The 21,927-nt window shown below is 52.4% G+C and overlaps 7 protein-coding genes across 7 annotated transcripts; 4 read left to right on the forward strand and 3 right to left on the reverse strand.

Moving 5' to 3' along the window:
* Positions 1-296: 296 nt before the first annotated feature.
* On the reverse strand, positions 297-1,326 carry Aspvir_006457 (uncharacterized protein; the record flags this gene model as incomplete). The annotated part of the gene is made up of 2 exons (XM_043269655.1): positions 297-658; positions 759-1,326. The coding sequence occupies 2 exons, from the start codon at positions 1,324-1,326 to the stop codon at positions 297-299; spliced, it is 930 nt and encodes a 309-aa protein (XP_043125590.1).
* Positions 1,327-2,687: 1,361 nt separating this feature from the next.
* Aspvir_006458 (CORVET complex membrane-binding subunit VPS8) lies at positions 2,688-7,569 on the forward strand (the record flags this gene model as incomplete). The annotated part of the gene is made up of 3 exons (XM_043269656.1): positions 2,688-3,014; positions 3,067-3,493; positions 3,554-7,569. 3 exons carry the CDS (start codon positions 2,688-2,690, stop codon positions 7,567-7,569), a joined length of 4,770 nt encoding a protein of 1,589 aa, XP_043125591.1.
* Positions 7,570-8,674: 1,105 nt separating this feature from the next.
* Positions 8,675-9,858, forward strand: Aspvir_006459 (glycoside hydrolase family 16 protein; the record flags this gene model as incomplete). Its single annotated transcript, XM_043269657.1, has 3 exons — positions 8,675-9,030; positions 9,086-9,512; positions 9,589-9,858. The coding sequence occupies 3 exons, from the start codon at positions 8,675-8,677 to the stop codon at positions 9,856-9,858; spliced, it is 1,053 nt and encodes a 350-aa protein (XP_043125592.1).
* Positions 9,859-10,101: 243 nt separating this feature from the next.
* Positions 10,102-13,356, reverse strand: Aspvir_006460 (putative capsular associated protein; the record flags this gene model as incomplete). The annotated part of the gene is made up of 6 exons (XM_043269658.1): positions 10,102-11,671; positions 11,742-12,172; positions 12,223-12,372; positions 12,422-12,841; positions 12,906-13,228; positions 13,308-13,356. The coding sequence occupies 6 exons, from the start codon at positions 13,354-13,356 to the stop codon at positions 10,102-10,104; spliced, it is 2,943 nt and encodes a 980-aa protein (XP_043125593.1).
* Positions 13,357-14,771: 1,415 nt separating this feature from the next.
* On the forward strand, positions 14,772-18,053 carry Aspvir_006461 (ribosome biosynthesis protein KRE33; the record flags this gene model as incomplete). The annotated part of the gene is made up of 2 exons (XM_043269659.1): positions 14,772-17,767; positions 17,849-18,053. 2 exons carry the CDS (start codon positions 14,772-14,774, stop codon positions 18,051-18,053), a joined length of 3,201 nt encoding a protein of 1,066 aa, XP_043125594.1.
* Positions 18,054-18,251: 198 nt separating this feature from the next.
* Aspvir_006462 (putative disulfide isomerase) lies at positions 18,252-19,791 on the reverse strand (the record flags this gene model as incomplete). The annotated part of the gene is made up of 2 exons (XM_043269660.1): positions 18,252-19,544; positions 19,639-19,791. 2 exons carry the CDS (start codon positions 19,789-19,791, stop codon positions 18,252-18,254), a joined length of 1,446 nt encoding a protein of 481 aa, XP_043125595.1.
* Positions 19,792-20,195: 404 nt separating this feature from the next.
* Positions 20,196-21,746, forward strand: Aspvir_006463 (F-box protein; the record flags this gene model as incomplete). Its single annotated transcript, XM_043269661.1, has 1 exon — positions 20,196-21,746. The coding sequence occupies one exon, from the start codon at positions 20,196-20,198 to the stop codon at positions 21,744-21,746; it is 1,551 nt and encodes a 516-aa protein (XP_043125596.1).
* Positions 21,747-21,927: the final 181 nt, after the last annotated feature.

Consider the following 21,927-nt stretch of genomic DNA (forward strand, 5'->3'; position numbering starts at 1 on the left):
AGATCAACTGTGACTATCCACAAGATTTACTGACGCATATTACCCGAATTTTCGACATACTTCAAAGCCGTTGGAGACGATGAAGTCTATCATGGCCCGGAGCAGGGTTCTGGAGTGGTGCAGAGATTGGGGGCAACTACCTTGATTTCTGGCACTTGGAATGGAGAATTTTTGGGACAACCTCCTTGGACATATCACTCTAGTAGGTAGGGATAGCATTGCTGTCTCTAAAGAATCATGTTGAATGGAGTGAACTCAAGAGGGTATCAGGAAACAAAAACAAACACCCAACAAAATCAGACACCATTCAGAGCGGCCTGTGCTTTCATGACTTGACCTTGATCAACGAAATCTACCAGGACCACATTGGGCTTCCGACCGTAGAGAGAGCTGCACGATGCGCTCTGCGCGCCAATACTGCCGCTACCAGACACGGCATTGGTCTGCGGTGCGCGCAAGCGATCCGGGACCAGGACGCCCAGGATGTCGACGTCCAGGAAATGATTGACGATGTACATGCGCCCATCAGCCGAGGCACCGGACGGACGGTCGATGCTGCAACTCGGGAAGGTCGCGTCTGTTACGTCAAAGGGGGTTTCGAAGTAATAAGTGAACTCGTTGAGGATATAGGGGACGGAGTTGACATCGGCGCCGTAATCTATCCATGGTCAGTCGCACACATCTCAGAGACGGCCGTACGCTGCGCTATAGCAACTATGCCGCTGCGACATGCTCCAAATCGGACGGCTGATACTCACCCAGAAACACCACCAGCCTCTTCCCCTTCTCAATCAATCCCGCCAAGGTCGGCCACGCATCCATTGCCAACGCGTTCGGGCTCCCCTCCGGCACAAACGCATAATCCCTCAACCCGGCCCCCGCAAACGCCTCGTCGAAGCGCGCCACGGGCACACTATCCCCGTTCGTCAAGAGCAGGGTGACGACCTCGTCCGGGTGCGCATCCAGCCACCCCTTCACCGTCTCCAGGAAGGACTGCAAGGTCCCCGCGTCCTCGAGCAGACAGGACGTATGGCATAGCCGGAGCGCATTGTCGCTCTCGTCGAGGCTCTTATGTGTCTGGCCCTGTAGGAAGCGGATGCCGAGGTCTAGTTGTTCTGTCACCTTGAGGTTCTGGTTTTGTTGCGGGAGGGAGCCGACGAAGGGGCTGTCGTGGGCGCCTAGGTAGGTGATGCTGGAGTAGAGGCGGGTGCAATAGGCTGGGTTGCCGTTGCAGGTTGTTGGGGTTGATCTGGGGGTTATGGGGTTTGTGAGGACTGGGATGGGGAGGAGGGAGATGAGGAGGGGGAGGAAACGGAGGGGGGACATGGTGAGCTGTAGAGTAATCTGTAAGTAGAGAGGTAGCTAGTAGGCTGTAATGTGAAGAGACTGTGCTCAAGATCGAAGCTACATGGGATGAGGTTTGTTCTTATTCTTTCACCTGAAGAAAGAAGAACAACGGAATGATCAGATCATGCATGCCCTCTCCCTCTTTGAAGAATGTCCAGGATCATGGCACATCACAGCTCCTTGTGACCACAACGCGGCCACCTGGGTAGTATCAGCTCCCATCATGCACCTTTGATACTTGTGGGATAATCTCCGACGTTGATGAAGGCTGATACTACCCTGCGGGCTATAGCGCTCTGTGAGGGACAAGGTAACGGCATGCATGTAGAGGGTAAGCTCGGTGGTTGGTGGATGGTGACAATTAGCTTGTGATGGACAGAGGGAGGGACAGATTGATAGGATGACCAGTCTGGATGAGTTTATCACCTGCAGGTCCAGCGGTCCATCAAGCGTCTGCCAGTTATCCCGCAAATCATGTATGGATTGCGATTAAAGCTTGCTTGGTGTCGTCCTGAGTCAGTGGAATTGTTGCACGTTGTTTTGTTTCTTGCATATTTAGCCTTGAGGTAGGGTGAGGTTTTGGTTGCATTCCTGCGCTTGGATCTGTGGGACAGTTGATAAGAGCAATATGATCGTTTATTATTGGATTATGCAAGAAATATGGCATTATTACCCAAGCTCTTTTATACCTACTTATTGTACCAGAGGTAAAGTAGGTAGGTTTGGTTACTTTGTTGATCGTAGCCTGAGGTACAAATCTCAGGTACAGCCCATCAACAATCCAGGTACGATTGACGATTAAGTGTTATATGGTTTACTGGATATCAACAGTAATGATAGTATAATGCTTGGAATTCATACATCTCATCAAAAGGTCACCTCTCAATCTCAATTTTTCTCACATGTAGATAGACAAATGATGAAAGTTGCGGGTTGTGCCTGCTCGTGGCTTGTGGGGTTGGTGACATGATAGCAGGCAGCCAAGCCAGCCTCCCCCATTACCATTTCTGGTGGACCATCTCCAGCTCAACGAGCTGCTTCAACCGCCACGGGAGAAACGGCCACGGTTATTGATCTAACTGTATCATAGTTATCCATGGGGCTTGCGATCTACCATTGACCTCAACGTTCTTGATTCGAGTTATCGCCGTGTCGATTCATCGCCTGAAACCTCCGATACTCGTCCCTCCTGCGATCGGCTTCGTCGGTCAACCTTCACGCACCGCCTCATCTTTCTCATTAAATATCGGCGAACAGGCTTTGGGTCCGTTCGTTATCACGGCACCTTAACGTCCTTTGAATGAATAGTGAGGAGAGATGGTTATGCGAACGTCCTGCCGATGAGCTCCAATATCGAGGGCAGTGATGACCGGGAACGCGAGGATGAGCTGGACTTGGGCCAGGAGGATGAGGGAGCCCTCATGCCTGGCCAGAATCGATCCCTAGAAGGCGATGGGCCGCGCAACGAACAGGAAAATGATACAATGGCTTACTTTGAGGAGGATCTCTCTCCAGAGACCGACCAAGACCAGACACCAGACACAACGATACCCTCCTCTGACGCCGAGGCTGGCAATCTTCCAGTAACGCCCCGTATCGGCCAGCTCGCTGCTGCTGGCAGTCCTGATGAGTCGGCGTCGACGCCGGATGATACCCCTTCTCTACATGTCGGTGTGCTTGCAATCCGAATGCCATCGATCGACCCGCTGATTGTTCTAGGGCTCCGTTCTCTCGTCGCAAAGCAGCAGTGCTCTGGCGCTCCGAGTGTCTCCTCGTCCCAGTCCCAGTCCTTCCCATCGTCCGTTTGAGCTCCGCTTCCAGTCGAGGCTCTCCTCCTCCCCTCTCGGGTTCCGGCCATCCTCGCCGTTTCTGTCACATATCCACTCACGAAAGTCTTCCCTTACAAGCCGGATGTCACCGATCACAGGGGAGTCTGAAACCCCTCAAGGTCCTTGGGATGTAATCCGATGGACCAAACTTCGAAAGATTACCGGGCAAGCATTCTCAGAAGTAGGCAAGCGGAACTTTGGCTATCCGACGTGCATGGCGGTTTCTACAAGTATTGTGATTGGAATGTCTAAGGGGATCATTCTTGTGTTTGATTACCAGCAGAGCTTGAAGACCATCATTGGAACAGGAACAAAGGGTATGTTGGATGGGTTATTCGCACTTTGGTACACCGACTAAGGTCTGACTGTTGCGACAGCTGTTGAATGCGGCGCCATCACCTCACTGGCACTTTCGGCCGATCACTCCACAGTCGCCGCGGGCCATACCTCTGGCGACATATTCACATGGGAGATCTCGCGATCTGCTCGGCCTTTCCTTCACATACCCCCAATACCTGCGAATCAACTCGAGTTTCGAACCTCCGATGGTCACATATCAGGAATATCGGTGATCCACCTTGGCTTCCTGGGGACGAGACGCACTGCTCTCGTGTCGGCTGACAAGCGAGGAATGGCCTTCTCGCATCTGGCAACTCGCGGCATGGGCGCAGTAGGTCGAACGGTGAAAACAACACGAATCCTGGGCCGGTATCCCGAAGTCTTCGCCGAGGGCCACCGCGCACGGAGACCGAGCTCCGTCCTCGCCTTTTCGCCTCTCCCTCTTGGTAATTTGGAACAGCCAACCGATTCGCTGGGCCTGGTCGCTATGCTGACTCCCTACCTCCTTGTGATTGTCTCCACGACGCCCGTTGCGCAGACACAATACAAGTCACCGCGCCCGAAAGAGGTTGCCGCCCACGGTGCGATGACGGGCGCGCTGGCTTGGTTTCCAGCAATCAAGTTGAAGGGCAGAGACTCTGAAACTTCAAAGACGAAACTCGTTTATTGTTGGTCCAACGTGCTGACAGTACTGGATGTCGCTGAGATGGAGACGGATGAACCGCCAAGTGCAGATAGACCCCCTGCTCTGGAATTCACTCCACGAAGCAGATGGAAGGCCGAAGAGGCGATCGTTGCCGTGCAGTGGCTGAGTCGTTCAGTACTGGCAGTGCTCACAATCACTCAGCAGCTGCTGATCCTTGAGGACCATTCTATGCGCGTGACCGACGCCGTAGATTTGTTGAATCGGCACATATACCATGTCGACCTTTTCTCCTCGCAGCTGCATTCCTTAGTCGAGCAATTGAATGAGGAAGATACATCGATGCATGGCGTCGTCGCTGATGCTTTTTACATGAGTTTCCGCTCGTACAAAGGACGTCTCTTCTTGATGGGCTTCAATGAAGCACTGGTCGGAAGCCTTTCCAACTGGGCGGATCGGCTCTTTGCACTCATGGAGGCCGGTGATTTTATTGGTGCCATCCAATTGGCGACATCATACTATAAGGGTAGTGCGGAGAAATTGACCGTAGGGTTGCCGGAAGAGAATGCGCTGAGGCAGCCGATCGTTCGCGAAAAGCTGTTGGAGATCGTATCGGCCTCGTTGAAGTTTGCTTTTGGCCGCAACGCAGAAGCCAACAATGAGCGCCTCGAAAGCCGTCAGCTCGAGGAACTGGCCGAGGTTTCGATATCCGCCTGTGTTAGTATGGCGGAGGACGAATTTCTCTGGGACGAGGTCTTCAATTGGTACGAGGAGCATGATTCGCAAGGTTTCTTCCTCGATGCTCTTGAGCCGTATATCGTGGACGGAGCAGTGCGCTCCTTACCTCCAACTGCTGTCAAGGCTTTAATCAACCACTTCAGCACAAATCATTCGAGCAGTCGATTGGAAGAGATCATCTGTCTACTTGATACCACAACGATGGACATTGACCAGGTCACAACTCTGTGCAAACACTATAATTTATACGACGCTTTTATATATGTATGGAACCGCTGCCTTGGCGACTACGTGGGCCCGCTGGAGGAACTTATTGCACTCATTCCGGCGCAGACGGAACCCTTGGTCAATGGGGATTCGACGGATGTGCTCAAACGACACGCGAACGCTGCAAAGATGTTTCCATATCTCTCGTTTGTGCTCACTGGCCGCATCTATCCGACTGGTGAAGAGATGGACGATGCCGAGGCCACGAGAGCCAAGACAGCATTGTACGGCTACCTCTTCTCAGGGAACGAATCTGGCACTTCTCAAGCGAAGGGAACGTTTCCGAGTTTACATGCCCTGTTGAAGTTTGAGGCGTCTAGTTTCATTAGCATGTTGAACGAGGCGTTCGAGGATAGTTTCCTGAACGACCAGGAGCCCGATGAGATCCCCTCGCAAGGGCTCTCGATCAACCGCCAATACCTGATCAGCATTCTGTTCCAGGTTATGACACCTACTTCTTTCGATTCTTCAGATACCATCTACCTCGACATGTTCGTTGCGCGCAACCTGCCCAAATACCCTCAATATATCCTACTGTCTGGCACGACGCTTCATCAAGTATTAGTGCGACTATGTCGCTACCCTAGCGAGGAGATGGCGGACGACTGTGAGCTCAGTGCGGAATACTTACTGTCTATTTACCATCCTCCGGATATCCAGAACATGATCCCACTTTTTCGGGAGGCTCGCTTCTACCGAATCTTGAAATCCACGTACCGCTCCGAAAGACAATTTCCTGAGTTGATACTCACTTATCTTGAGGACCCCAGCGAGCAGGGAGCAGTATTTACTTGTCTGCAGGACTGTCTCCGTCCCGGCTCCATATTGGGCAAAAAACAACGACGGGATGTCGTTGACGTGATGAAGAAACGTGCTGGACAATTGGCCGGCATCGATGTGAGAAAAGCCGCGCAGACAATGCAGGACTTCGCCCCCGAAACGCATGAGACATTCCTCAAGGCTCTGGAAGACGACAGTTACAAGCAGTATCAGTATCTGCTTGTTGTCGTGGAAAGCCCGACGCGGGATGTTGCGGAAGCAGGGGGCCCTCGAAACGTCGCAAACTGGATGATTGAGCGATATGTGCAGCTGCTCTGCAGGTACAATCCCTCGCACGTTGCGGAGTTTGTGGATGACTTGCGAACGGGCGATGTACGGCTGGAGGAGTTGCTGCCTGCCATGGAAGAGAGCGGGGTGGTCGATGGGGCTGTCATTCTGCTTGTGAGGCAAGGCCAGGTGCGAGCTGCAATGGACCGGCTCTTTGCTCACTTGGGTGCACTGCAATCAGGTCTGGTGGGAATATTGCAGAGTGCGCGAGAGTCTCCTGACTCTGCCAGTACGGCGGAAGCCATTACCGATCTTCTCGAATCCTTGGACAAGTACGCACACGTTGGCATCTGGTTGTGCCAAAGTCAGAGCCAGACAACCAGAAAGTCACGGCCGGAGAGGAACGGCACTGGCAGCAAGGTTGCGTTGGACCAGCCTCTGTCGTTCAACGAGGCCCTATGGCTGGATCTTATTGAGGCAGTAGTTCGCATCGCGAGCAGTGTATTTGCTCTGATGCGAGGACAGCAGGGTGCCGATGACGAGCTCACACAGGTGGCTCCGGGGACCTCTTCTTCGCTGGGCAACAATACTGCCCATCTCATGTCGTCGGTCCGCACTTTGGTTCAACAAGTATTTACTGCTCTTCTGTCCAGCACTGTCAAGCTAGGCGGAGCGGCTACTATTGCCGAGCGGACCGATGTAACCTTTCTCCGCATCCTACGTGCATTTCTCACTCGAGCTGCCAGCTGGTCACCGTCGCTTCTTGAGCTGCGTGCCGTCCTGGCGTCGGTTTTCTCCGCCTACACGTACGAAAAGTCCTTACTGGCTCTGGCCAATGGCATGCTCGATCGAGACCTCTTTGTGCATGTGGAGGAGGTTACACGGTTGCGTCAACGGGGATGGCGGCCGCGGGGGCAAGTGTGCGAGATCTGCCGGCAACGCATCTGGGGTCCCGGAGTGGGGCTGCAGTACTGGGAAGCGTGGGAGAAAAGACAGGAAGGGGAACGGCAGCGGCGGGCGATGAAACAACTGGAAGGCAGATTTGATCCTGCAACTGCCAGGGGGAAGGGAAAGGCTGCTGCCGTGGGCGCAGTCGCTGGTCCGTCACTGCACTACAACGGGCATGTGGAACATGACCATCAACATCGGGAAGTTGTCGGAGCGCCTGAAACGGACGAGGCTTTCCACAATGCCGAAGAAAAGCGAACCGGCCCCGCCGTTGTATTTTCCTGCCGTCATTTGTACCACCAACAGTGTCTGGTGGACATGGCTCAGGCTGGACGAGCGAGTAAGCGAAACTCGGCCCATTTTGCGCCGGATGGAAGAGGATCGGAGTTGTCATGTCCGGCTTGTACATAAACAGGACGTGGAAGCCATCTAGTCATCATTCTTATAAGCATATCTCCGTATGATGTAAAATATGCACCAACCCTGCTTTGTCCCCGTGCTGCATTCTCAAGGCATGCCATGCCATGGACTCGGCATATTTGACGGATGTCATGATTTGGAAAAACGCGTCAGGGCCATTTTCGCAGCATTAAAATCTATCAGCAGACCAGGATTGTAACGCAACGGAAATAATGCAACAACATGGCGATGGTTGTATTGGTATGCTGACGCCACTGCAACATGGCCTCGTGCGTCGCGCGATACAACCATGAAGAAACCGCAGTCGGCAGTCCGACTATATCCCGGTTCATGATCGACATCAGATAGATGGGAATCTGCAAGAAAAACCGGCGTCGACAGGGGACGGAGATGACATCGGAGTCATTTCTTCACTTGGAAGATGGATCCATCCATTCACGTCTTGTTCCCTATTCGTGACGAGTCCAGTGACAAATGACAATCAGTAGACCCCTTGCTTCACGCTTGATGATCCTGCATGGTTACAATTACATCCAGACTAACAAAGCTTAGAATGTGGTTGATGCAAGCCTCGGTTTCACCTTATCCCAGTGACTGCTGTTTCTCCATTCATCAAGCCTTCTGACTCAAGCGCGGCTCGGAGCTTTGGGCTGAGCAGAGGCCCGCAAATTCCCCGTTTCATCACCTTCATGGTCTTTTCGGTGAAGAGATGACTGACTGACCTTGAATATCTCGCTCCATGTTGTCATGTCCACATGGCCTCTGATACATCGCAACCTGACTCCACAACTGGTCTCAGGGCCTGGCCGGGTGCCGGTGGATGCATCATCATCTTCTCCAGCCACATTGTATTAGGGCATTAGTGCAGAGCTTCGTTTTGTTCTGCTTACGATCTGAGCTGACTGGCATGCATTGCATGTATATATTCAGATGGATCTGGACGAGAAGGATGTTCCATTTCTTGCTCTCGTTGTTGAATCACCACTCTCCTTCTCACTCGGCCTTGTGCTGTCGCTCCTTTTTCTACTGTGACTACGTTCCTTTAATAGACCGAACACTCTTTTTTATTCCTGCTGGTCAGCTGAATCAAGCCGAAATGTACATCCGGTCGACTCTCCTCCCCATCCTGGGCCTCGCGGCCACCGGCATGGCCGCCTACGTCCTCGAGGACGACTACGGCACCTCGTCCTCCTTCTTCGACAAATTCTCTTTCTTCACAGCCGCCGACCCAACCGAAGGCTTCGTCTCGTACGTCGACCGCACCACCGCGCAGAACGCCGGCCTGATCTCTGCCGACGGCACCGTCTACATGGGCGTAGACCATACCCACGTCGCCAGCAGCGGCGGCCGGCAGAGCGTCCGCCTCACCAGCACGAACAGCTACACGCACGGCCTCGTAATCTTGGATCTGGGGCACATGCCAGGCGGCATCTGCGGCACCTGGCCTGCCTTGTACATTCCCTCTTCCCCTCGTAATATACAAGAACATTAAGCTAACCTCACAAAGCTGGATGGTCGGCCCCGACTGGCCCTCCCACGGTGAAATCGACATCATCGAGGGCGTCAACACCCAATCCACCAACCAGATGACCCTGCACAGCACCGACGGCTGCACCATCGCCAACGGCGGCTTCACCGGCAGCCTGCTGACGAGCAACTGCTACGACTACGCCCCCGGCCAATCCACCAACGCAGGCTGCGGCATCGCCGCCACCTCGAGCCTGACCTACGGGACCGCGTTCAACAACGCCGGCGGCGGCGTCTACGCAACAGAGTGGACCTCCGCCGGCATCGGCATCTGGTTCTTCCCTCGCGGATCTACGCCCCTGGACATCAGAGCCGGCACGCCCAACCCGGCGAACTGGGGAACGCCGCTCGCCAAGTTCGCCCCGGGCAGCTGTGACTTTGATTCCCATTTCAGCGAGATGCAGATTGTATGTTATGTCCATTTCCCTTTCCCATTTCCCCTTTTCCACTTTTCGCTACGTTTGCAGCGGCTGACGGTCAAAGGTATTTGATACGACCTTCTGCGGCGGCTGGGCCAGCGGTGTCTGGGGCTCCGGCAGCTGTGCGTCCGTGGCGTCCTCCTGCCAGGATTTCGTCGCGAATAACCCCTCTGCGTTTACGGAGGCGTACTGGCTCATCAATTCGCTCAAGGTGTATCGGGATGCTTCGAGTGCGACTGCGGTGAGGAAAATGAATGCCACTGAGCATCTGCATGCGCAGTCGCCCTTGGAGGGTCGCAGGCGCCTTTCTGCTCGGCATGGTCGTGGCTTTTGAGGTTGCTGTTGAGAGGTGAGGGTATATATATTGTGGATGTTGTGTATATTTTTTATCTGAGTATACCCTGTTTATAGTCTAGCGTGTGTCCATCTCTGTATCTACTTACATTTTTACATTTACATTTAGATCAATATGCCAGGAGCTATTCAAGTTTCGTGTCTATTAGGGTATGTTCCTGACATTATTTACACATTAGCTATGCCAATCATAATTCAAAGCAAAACATTAACGGCCGGTCATTCACATCTTAAACCCAAGCATATCTCTATTATCATCCGTCAGTCGGCCCCACTCTAACAGCAGGCGGAAGAAGTAGATCTCCATGTCCTCCTTCCGCAGGGCCTTCTCGGCCCACTTGCGTCCTTCTTCGGCAATATACTTGCCTCGAGCATCGTGTCGCTGCGTCAAGTCTTTGGGCTGACGGTTGGGGTCCCCCGTGACTGGCACGTCGAATTTGGCAAAGTAGGCCAGGGTGCTCCAAACTCCGTGCAGACGGACATCAATGGGAACATAGTGGAGCCAGGGAGTAACCCGCCGGTCTAACCACTGTCGAAACAAGCCAGTCTTGAAGGGCAGGCTGTGACTCTGTAAAAACGGAAGAAATCGACCACTGAAGCCCGCGCCGTCTAGGTCAAACAGATACCGATACTTCCAGTGACTCTGGAAATCTACCGTGGACGCGGCGGCGCCCAGCTCTTCCTTCTGCGCCTCGCAATCCGAGCCACATCGAATAGGATTCAGGAGGTTAACGGCGGTGTTCAGTCCGAGGAGATTTGTCGGCGCCGAGCCGTCTAGGACCTCATACCGATAGCTATCGGTACCTTCAACGGGCAGCAAGACCGATACGTGGCTCTGAGTATTGTTGTTGATGAGGTGCGCAAATCGTTGGCGAGGCATTCCCTTCCATTCCCCTGAGCGGCTCACTCCCTCCGATGTGCTGCCAATCCAGAAAAGCGTGTTCTCCTTCTTTTCGTACTCCTGGTCGGGATACTCATCAGACGGCTCGTACTTGATCTTATCCACATAGTTCCACGGGCTAGGAAACAAGATATCATTGAATCCGGACACCTTGCTCTGGCTGAAAACGGGCGTCAAGACTTGGGATACTTTGAAGGATGCAGGAGAAATGAAAAGCCCGTGAAGCGATGCAAGGTCTGGTTGATGGCATACGTCGGTCATGCTGTTCGCATCTAGGGGAAACTGACCCATCGAATGCGGCCGCACACAGTCCAGGCAAATGTGACGCCGGTCCCAGATCCGTTTCGACCGAGCTTTCGACGACGGAGGACATAGCGGGCGTATATATCGGTCGAAAATAGGTTGTATGGAGCTATCTGTAAACACCGTCTCGGTCGTTTGATCCGCTGGCTCTATAGGAGCCCATTGCATGCCACGGTCCGCCGACCATACGGTCAATACGCTGTTATCGGGAGCCTGGCCATGAGATTTTGCTTCCGTCTCCAACTTGGATGCCTCCTCCCAGGGCACGGCCACGCGTGGCTCGTCGTTTAGGTTGAAAGCCAGATCCATGTCGGGTAAATATTGAGAGAAGTTCTCGAGCATTTTGGCAGCACCCAGGACCATCCAGGCATGAGTTGGTTTGATCCCCTCTTGTACTCTGGGCGTGCCATTTCTAATACTGATAGCCCCAATGTCGTTGAATGGGTTTGTGGCCAAGTCGCGCGTTAGGTCTCGGAGTCTCGCGGGAGACAATGCACGAAACGGGAGAAGATCCATATGGATTTGATCAAATTCATCAATCACAACGGAAGACCTACTGTTGGCGTATTCGTACCATTTATCAAAGCCCCTATGTAACAGTCAGTCAGTCGATGGGCGCTTTGCAATCTCATATCATTTCACGTTAATGGGCGGCTCACGGTGGAGGATGCTGATTATATCGTTTGCGATAGTTCGCAACAGCATCGGCAAGACTTTTGCTGCTTTTGGCCTGAGAAGACCATGCGTCATGATGTTTTATGTTCTCATAGATCAGCAGCTCGATCGTATGGAGGTTCGTCAACACCGGCTGACTGGCGACCAGGATGATGCCAATGCCAAAAAGTGCCGAGAACACCACTCGCATCACAATATTTGCTCTGTATAAGAAAGGCGGTTCTTCGTTGGATGCCATACGGCCACACAAATACAAGACACCCCCAAGAAAGATAGCAAGAAGGGACGCGAAAGCATGTGACGGATAGATCAATGGAAAGGGTTCTTGCCCATCGAACAATGTGGCGGTCAGCGTGAAGCAACCGACAACGAACCCGGCTAGGATGGAAATTCCAATTATGCCGTAAAACGGTATCTAGTACTGTTCAGCAGCATTCAAAGGGATGCCTTTATACCATAACTTACAAGCTGAGAAGTGGAAAGCACAAGGAGCGTCATCAGCAGACTTTGATTGAATGCGCTTGGCAAGTAATGAGAGATGACAAAGCCGTCATTCTGATCGCTGGCCCGAATGGCGAGAATGATTGCGATCAAGGTCCAAAAAGCAGCAATTCCCTATCAATTGCATTAGACCACAACTCCAACGGGCGGCCAGTACACTTACAATTAGGCCAAAACCGCAGGAGACCAGAAAATGTTTATTTCTGCCTTCTCGAGGCCGAGTGCTCTCCCAAAACAGTTCGCTCACACTAATCAAGATCACCGAGTCAAGCAAGACACTCAAAATCCCGATGAACCGCAGTAGGGCATATTGGCCCGAACTGATTGGACAGATATAAGTCGACTGTATGCCTTCTTGAAACTCCGATGCCACTAATCCGCCAATCATGAGAAAAGTGGCCGATATGACGTATCGCATGCGACTCTGACAGAAAACGGCGTGTACACGTCGGACAATGATGGCCAGTGTGCGAATTCGCGCATTGAGAGAGATTTCTGAATCAGTGTCCGAGCCTTCTGGGATTGAACGAGATCGTTGATTGCGCCAATAATCGTAGATTGAAACGAGGAACGGTATCGCGTACTAAGGGAAACGTAATATTCGGTCAAAAGGTGCCGCTGCGTTTGCCTTTCCAAAGCCCACTTACTGCGTATCCGACTGGCGCGCACTCAATCTTAACGGTCACCTGGCGATACAACTCTACCCTTATCCAGCCAAGCATCGAAATCAAGGCAATCTTGGTCCACCATCTCCGGTTACCCGATTTTGTAAGGAAGAAATCCCTGATCGGACTGCTGGGCGAAAGAGGCGCCTCTCCCGATGGTTGATCAACGCGTTCGGCGAGAGGGATGGCAGTGTATTTGTGCTGCGGTTGGGGTATGCGTGGAATAGTGATATCGAATCTGCTTAAAACCAAGAGCGATACACCCGAAAGAAAGGACGCAAAGATGAGCGTATGGTGGGGCCGGTCTGTGAAAACGGTTGGTGAGCACGAGCTATCTGATTGAAGTCTGCGCTGCCTTGATCAAGGAAATATGACTGCTCTTACCAAAAGCGAATGTCGTCGTGTAGGAAGTCGTTAAAAACATGCAACTCATAAGAAATACCCTGTTGGACTCGGTCAGGGACAGCACATGAAACGGGACACCCTGCTGAGATCTCCCTACCCCAATGAGGCTTTGAGCCCCGTCTCCGCGGAGAGCCGAATCATATTCAAGGATCCTCCTTGTTGATAGCCAGAGAAGCCGCTATGGAGCCATTGCCAATTATTTTATGTGAAAGCGCTCATTGCAGTCGATATTGCATAAAAAGTCGAAATAATTGGACAGCTTTTGGATGAATGCGACTGCAGTTGAATTTCCAAATCTCGTGTCTTGAGGACGTTCCGAGGCGGGCAAAACAAGGATATTTCCAGTGTGCAGTGAGTGATATGCGACAGGACACAGCTCAGTATAAAAGCAACGATCTCAAAACGAGGAGAACGTAGCAACGATACGGCACGAACAGGGGTGGTGAAGAAAAAAGGAAACGAATGAGGCTAGACCAGGGAATATTAAAGGAAGGGTTGCGTCAACGAGTCTCTGGACCCATGGGGGGACGGGCAGATAGTGGGCCGTTGAAGGAACTTTGCGAGCCTGCGGAGCATTTTGATTGCGATAACCAACTGGCAACAAGGCATTTCAATTTGGCTGGCTGTCTCCGCTGGCATGTAGACAACTCCACGGATTGTCAGTGTAGTAACCTCCGATTGGCTCGCGTTGTCGTTTGATGATCAAAAGTTGATGGTAGCAGAGGTCCATCAGTTCAGAGAGGAATAACCCCCATTTTGGCACATTATTAAATGATGCTAATGATGGTCAGTCAAATTAGGTTGCTTGTTGTCCGTGCTAGCGTAGGGCCCAATCATTAGCAAGGAAGCATAATTGGCCTTGGAAACGTGCGTCTTATCCATGATAAAAAGTCATTGAAACTTCCATGGACGATGGAATGATTTCGATGGAAGCCTTGATGGATGGATATTGTCATACTATCACAAACCGTGGGTGTCGTTCCTGTATCCGTACCTGAGAACAGTCGACGGAATAGTACACCGACCTAATCAGGAATAACGTCAAAAGTCGACGATGGCCGCCCATTTCGGTTAGTCCCTCTGGGCTATTCTGTTTCGGGGAAAGCGCCATCTTCTGGCTAAAGTTCGTGCACGTGCCCGCCTTCTTCCCTAGGCGGTAGCTTTTACGGCAAGCGGTAGGCAATGGCAGATTATCAGTTGCTGATAACAATTTTTTTCCTCTAATCAGTTCGGAGTGAGAATACGGCGTGATAGCTCTGATTCTTCTCTGCGCCCTCTTTTTATGCCCTCTTTTTATGGGATCCATCTTTGCCTAGTTTGCTTCTTACAACCTGGGCCCTACTACCAGCAATAATAGCAGACGGCAGAGCCGACAGAATCTCGCTGCTCCGCTGTGAGCATCACCCCCAGTGGTTGACCCTACGCAGGAGACACTAGATCAAAATGCCACGCAAGGCAATTGATTCGCGCATTCCCGCGCTCATTCGGAATAATGTACAGGAGAAGAAAAGAAGCTTCTTTGTGGTGGTCGGCGACCGCGCCAAGGATGTGATTGTCAACCTGCATTACATTATGTCCAGCGTCGATGTCAAGCAGAATAAGTCGGTCCTCTGGGCATACAAGAAAGACCTCCTTGGATTCACAAGCCATCGGAAGAAGCGCGAGGCGAAGATCAAGAAGGAAGTCAAGCGAGGTATCAGAGAACCTAACCAGGAGGATCCTTTCGAACTGTTCATCACTCTCAACCAAATCAGATATGTGTACTACAAGGAGACGGAGAAGATTCTGGGTAATACGTACGGAATGTGCATTCTTCAAGACTTCGAAGCCATCACGCCGAACCTGCTTGCCCGTACCATCGAGACCGTGGAAGGAGGTGGTATCGTGTTGCTTCTGCTCAAGGGAATGAAAAGTTTGAAGCAGCTCTACACGTTATCTATGGATATTCATTCGAGATATAGGACCGAAGCGCATGATGATGTGGTTGCCCGCTTCAACGAGCGCTTTATCCTCTCCCTTGGCAGTTGTGATTCATGCTTGGTGGTTGACGATGAGTTGAATGTCCTCCCAATCTCTGGTGGGAAGAACGTGAAGCCTCTTCCACCGCCAGAGTCCCTTGACGACAACACAGGCACAAAGAAGGAATTGAAAGAGATCAAGGATAGCTTGGCAGACACTCAGCCGGTGGGCTCGTTGGTCAGTCTAGCTCGTACTGTCGACCAGGCGAAGGCGCTCTTGACCTTTGTCGACGTGATCGCCGAGAAGACCCTCCGCAGCACCGTCACCTTGACCGCTGCTAGAGGTCGGGGAAAGTCGGCAGCTCTTGGCGTTGCCATCGCGGCAGCGGTTGCTCATGGATACAGTAACATTTTCATCACCTCCCCTAGCCCGGAGAACTTGAAGACCCTGTTTGAATTCATTTTCAAAGGGTTCGATGCTCTTGGATACCTCGATCACGTTGATTACACCATCCTTCAATCCACCAATCCGGACTTCAATAAGGCTATTGTGAGAGTCAACATCCATCGCCAGCATCGCCAGACCATTCAATATATTCAGCCCCAGGATGCTCATGTTCTCGGCCAGGCGGAGCTTCTAGTCATTGATGAGGCAGCAGCCATTCCTCTGCCCCTGGTGCGCAAACTGATGGGCCCATACCTGGTATTCATGGCCTCCACTATCAACGGTTACGAGGGTACTGGTCGGTCGCTCTCTCTGAAACTGATCCAGCAGCTTCGCGAGCAGTCCAGGGGTGGTCTGAAGGCCAGCGGTCAGGACGATACAGATATCGCTGATAGAGCCACTGGCAAGGCTTCCAAGGGCGCAGAGAAGAACTTGGGTGGACGCTCGCTCAGAGAAATTACTCTGTCAGAGCCTATCCGTTACGCACCTGGGGATTCAGTGGAGAAGTGGCTGAACAAAGTCCTGTGCCTGGATGCGACGCTGCCAAAGTCCAAGATCAACACACAGGGCTGCCCGCACCCGTCACAGTGCCAACTCCTGCAAGTCAACCGAGACACGTTATTCTCTTTCCATCCAGTTTCTGAAAAGTTCTTGCAGCAGATGATGGCTCTGTACGTTGCCAGTCACTACAAGAACACTCCTAACGATCTCCAACTGATGAGCGATGCGCCTGCGCATCAGCTCTTCGTGCTGGTGCCCCCCATCGACGAGGACGCTGCCAAGCTTCCTGAGCCTCTTTGCGTTATTCAGGTTGCTCTGGAGGGTCGTATCAGCAGAGAAAGTGTTCTGAACAGCTTGAGCCGTGGCCAACGCGCCGGTGGCGACTTGATCCCATGGCTTGTCAGCCAGCAGTACCAGGATGAGGACTTTGCCAGTCTCTCAGGCGCCCGAATTGTGCGCATTGCAACCAACCCAGAATACATGAACATGGGTTACGGATCCCGCGCTCTGGAGCTCCTGGTTGATTTCTACGAGGGCAAGTTTACGGATCTCTCCGAGAACATCCCGGACGCGCAGGAAGAGATGGTCAGGGTCACTGATGAAGAGCTCGCCAACTCATCTCTCCTTGATGACAACATCCAGGTTCGGGACATCCGCTCTATGCCCCCTCTGTTCGGCAAGCTGTCGGAGCGGCGTCCAGACGCACTGGACTACGTCGGCGTCAGTTACGGTTTGACACCACCTCTTCACAAATTCTGGAAACGCTCTTCGTTCGCTCCTGTCTACCTTCGCCAGACGCCAAACGAATTGACTGGTGAACATTCTTGTGTGATGCTGCGCACACTCGCCTCCGCAGCCAGCGACGCTAGCTGGCTCGGAGCCTTTGCTCGAGACTTCCACAAGCGCTTCCTAGCTTTGCTCTCCTACCAATTCCGAGAATTTCCCTCTGTTCTCTCCCTCAGCATCTGCGAATCCGCCACTGCAGGCGCTAAGCTCGACACCACGTACACCCCATCTTTGCTCAAGAAGAGCGATCTCGACGCGGCCTTCTCCCCCTTCGACCTCAAGCGCCTTGACAGCTACGCAAACAACCTGCTGGACTACCACGTCATCCTCGATATGGTTCCCACCATTGCGGAGTACTACTTCTCCGGTCGCCTGAGCGGCAAGGTCAACCTCTCCGGCGTCCAGCAGTCCATCCTGCTCGCCATCGGCCTACAGCGCAAGAACCTCGACGACGTCGAGAAGGAGCTGAATCTGCCCTCATCGCAGCTTCTGGCCATGTTCCTCAAGATCGTCCGCAAGATGTCAACTCACTTCCGCGGCTTGGTCGAGGGCGCCGTCGCAGAGACCCTCCCCGCCGAGAAGGTGCCCGTTGCGCAGACCTCGGCCGATGCGCACGACGAGGTTGTCGACGAGCGGTTCAAGCCCCTGGAGACAGGTCTGGAGGACGAGCTGCGCGAGGGTGGCAAGCAGGTCGACGAAGAGCTGAGGGAAAAGCAGAGAGCCTTGATTGATTCTCTGCCTCTGGACAAGTGAGTCAACCTAGCCCCCACTCTTACAACACTCCGTGGACCCCGTCATTGGACGAACAATAACTGATTTCTAGCCTCCAGATACGAGATCGATAACGGCAGCGCCGCGTGGGAGGAAGCCGAGAAGCAGATCCGCAGCGGAGGCGCCCCAACCGTCAGCATCAAGTCCGCGAAAGCAAGCAAGCGGAAGAAGGGCGAGACCGCGCGAGAGATCTATGACCAGGAAATCGAATCGAAAAGACAGAAGATCATCAAGAAGGGAACCGAAGGGCGAAAGAAGGCATGAAGTATTTACCTGAATCATTCCAGTCTTGCATGAAAGAACGGTGTTATGGTATTCTCTTGTGAAGAGGTTTTACGTTTCTGTATATATGCCCTTGTATATCCAAAAAGTTTGAATAGAGGTTCGCATATCGCATACTCTCATCCTTGTCAAAAACGCCTTTTGCTTGAGGATACATAACATAGAAACTATCTCGAAATTTTACAACTCGTCATGGTCACCCGTCTCTTTATCAGCCTCCTCCTTGTGCTCGACAATAACACCCTCGGGCAACTTGCTCTTCGACCCCTCGCCCAGTCTTATGGCATCAATCCACGCCTCCACAGACACGGCACCATAATCCCGACTCTCTGACGCGTCGTAGCGCCTCCACCAACCCCTGCGGCCATTCAAAGCAATGATCTCGACCGAGCTCTGATCTTCGGACAATCCCAGCCCAGCCCGCAGAGTCTTGCCCCCGCTGTTGATAGCGGGGACACTGTAGAACGGGAAAAGCTTGCTCTTGCGCAGGGCGTGCTTGTGAGCGATCTCCGATAGACTGGCCAGCGCCTCTTTCGCGGGACCGGCGACTTCTGCATCCGCTTCGCGGGGTTCTGGGAGGAGCGCTAGGACGCAGGTACCAGATGTAGGCTTTAGGCAGGCGGCCTCGAGTGCCTCTGCGGTGGGGAGTACGGGAATGGGTGGTGCCTGGATGGGGACCTGGGCGGGCTTTGACTCTGTAGCGTCGTCGGGGACGACCTTGGGGTCAGGGGATTCGGTAGGTTTTAAGCTTTCTGCTTCTTCTTTGAGGATAGTGGAGGACTTGGGTTGTTTAGACGACTTGGTGGACTTGGAGGATTTCGCCTTGGTTGAGGCGGGGGCCGGGTCGGGGTTTGGAGCTGCGACTTGGCTGAGGAACTCGATGATGGCTTGTTTCTTGAGTTCGCCATCGTAGACGATGGGTTCCTTATCACCGCCAGGGACCAGGACGAGGGTAGGGAATTCCTTGACACCAAACTTCTCCACGGCGTTTGATTCCTTGTTGCGAATCTGGCCAACCTTGATGGAACCGAGGAACTCAATGGCGACAGCTTTGAGGAGGGCACTCGTGGTACCTTTCTCAGTAAACAGAATAGCCTTGGGAGCCCCCTTGTCCTCGGAGAGCCACTGATCCAGATCCTTGTCCGTGACCTTCTTCACATGATTGGGGATTCTGTCCACAACAGCATCGACGATCGCTTTTGCACTCCTTGCTCCCTGATAATCCTCCACTTTTGGCTTGCCGGGTTTCTTGGAAGGTGTAACAATCTTCAGAGTTGGGAAACCCTGTACGCCCATCCGACCACACAAGGGCTTGTTGGCATCGTCATCGCAGTTCACAGCCGCTACCTTGGCCAGCCCCTCCAGGTTCTTAGCTGCCTTTTCGTATGCAGGCTTGAGGTTCTGACAATGGCCACACCAAGGAGCATAGAATCTAGAGTAGTGCGCATACGTTTTAGGAGCTTGTCGATGAGACTAATCGCGAGGGTGGGGAGCTTACTCTACGATCTGGGAGAAGCGTTAGCTATACAAGCACCTTACGACACAATCCACTTCGGAGCCGTCTTACCGATGTGTAATTAGAGTTAGCAATCAGCTGATCATAGGTCTTCTGAGTAACCTGCAGCACAGGAGACTTTTTAGTGTATAGTCCATCTGCGTTGACGGACGAAGCCGCCAAAAGCGATGCGACGAGCAGAAGTGCAGAGCTTGGCTGCATCATAATGAAGGAGATTCAGTGCCTGTAACTCGAGTGATTAGTGGCTAGTGAGTAGATGGTAGCAAAGCACATCAGACAAGTATCATAATTGTCCAAACGTGGACAGCAGGCGTATTTAGAGCTGGCTGTCTGGGGGGTTGAAGCAAGGTGTCCTGAAGCTCTTGGCATGTGACGGCGGAAAGCAACAAAACAACTCCGCCATGATGCAAACAAATCATGCACCCATCTCCAGCTTCCCCCAGACGCCAATGGCTTATTCCTCTACAGCCTTGTCTACCTAGTCTTTTAATTGACTAGTATGCTGACACTTCGGTCGAGACTACTACCAACAATATCGCATCGTCGATTTTCTCTGGTGATGACATCTAATTGCTTCCGATACTCGGCTATTCCCCACACTTAAAATAATGGCGGAGACAAAAGTCACGTCGGAGCCTCCACGGGGATCTGGGACAGTGGACTTTTTGTTCATGCCACTGGAAGTCTTCTGGATGATCTTACAGTATCTTGATGCCAGGGATATTGTACGATGTCGTCGAGTGTCAAAGTATTGGAACGAAGCATTTACCAACCCAGAACATCTGGTTCGCCTATTGATCCGATTGTTTCCCCGAGCCCCAGAGGTTCGGGCGCTGAAAAGCAAACAGTCATTGGACGAGCTACTCTCAGCGGTTCAGAATGGTGAACATTGGCGCGAAATGTTCGACAGGGTTGCCTCTAGATACCATCATCTCAGCCGGGGCAAGCCAAGGTCGGTCCAAAAGCTCAAGCTCTGTGACGATTTTGGAATCTCAGGAGAAAGAGAGTGGTTTCAGGTACAGCCTTGGGATAGCCATGCCAGTCATCTCATGCAGCGGGTTGATTACCTCTACGCCGAAACATTCTGGACCTACGAGGATGGTCTGCTTGTGTACCCCAGTGCAGGTTACTCCTCTTTGGTCCTCATGGATGTGGAGACCGGGAAACAGGTTATGGTACCGTTCTTGATTATCGGCAAGGTGATTAGGAGAATTCGCTTGCAGAGACGAGTCCTTGTAGTGGAATGGGCTGAGCCAAAGGCCTTTCACTGGCTGAATGACAGCGACGGGGTCCATCGTCATTTTGCATCTTCATTTGACGTGACTCAAGAAGCCAATGGCTGCTGGAACGTCGCGTTTCGCAATGAGTGGAAGATCATGTTCCTCGGCCATCCTCTGAGTGAAAGAGATCGGTTCTACTCCACTCATAACAAGACGCATTATGTGATCTACATATGGCAACCCAATCGCAGCTTGTACACTGCCGACGAGGATGCTCCAATCGAGTCCCTGTTCGTCTGGGACATTTCAAAACCATCTCCATACAGGCCCTCTCTGGATCCTACAGGGCGTCAACGGAGCGAAGAGCAGGATCAAGTACCCTCCATTGTCTCACGTTTCGGCTTTAGAGAGTTGGGGTTCTTTTCCGTCAGACAACGAGGAGTACCAGGCATGCAAGGTTTAGAAATAACCGATGATGACCAAGCCATAGAAATCATTGAGAACTTGTGCACAGGACCGCTTGACCGACTCGTCGGACCGACGGAGTGGACATCTCAGGTGCAGATCACGAGCATTCCCTTGCTTGGCGATGGACCGGTCTGGAGGCGAGACGTTGACTACATCTTATCTCCTTACCGCGGGAGCAATGGGTTACAGACAAAGCCGCTCGGTCTGCTCTGCAAGCAGTTCTGGTACACTGTCATCTCCGAGGTTTATGATAAAAGATCAAAGGCAGGATTTGCCTTGCATCTGTCTCCGCTGGGTTGGCCTTTTGATTCGAAGATTTATTTGAGCATACAGACGCCATACTCTCGGATTGTCTTGAAACCCGACGATGCTTGTGAACTCGCGGGTAAGGGAAAGATTTGCGGAAACGAGAAATTCGTGATAGGTGAAAATGCAAACCGCGAGCTTGTCATCTGGAGATTCGATCGCTAGACATGATTGGTTTCTTGGATCAAACACAAAGTTCTCATCGTCTCGCGATCTGCGCACTGCCCTTTCTACGTCTACTGAAGCGGGCAATCTGTCAATACCCATCTAGCGTTTAAACCCGCTCTTCTCAGGTGAACCGAGGGGAAATGGTCTATGAAAGTCATGAAGACAGACGATTACTCGT

Source organism: Aspergillus viridinutans, assembly GCF_018404265.1.
Source record: "Aspergillus viridinutans IFM 47045 DNA, scaffold_4, whole genome shotgun sequence".
Classification (NCBI taxonomy): Eukaryota; Fungi; Ascomycota; class Eurotiomycetes; order Eurotiales; family Aspergillaceae; genus Aspergillus; species Aspergillus viridinutans.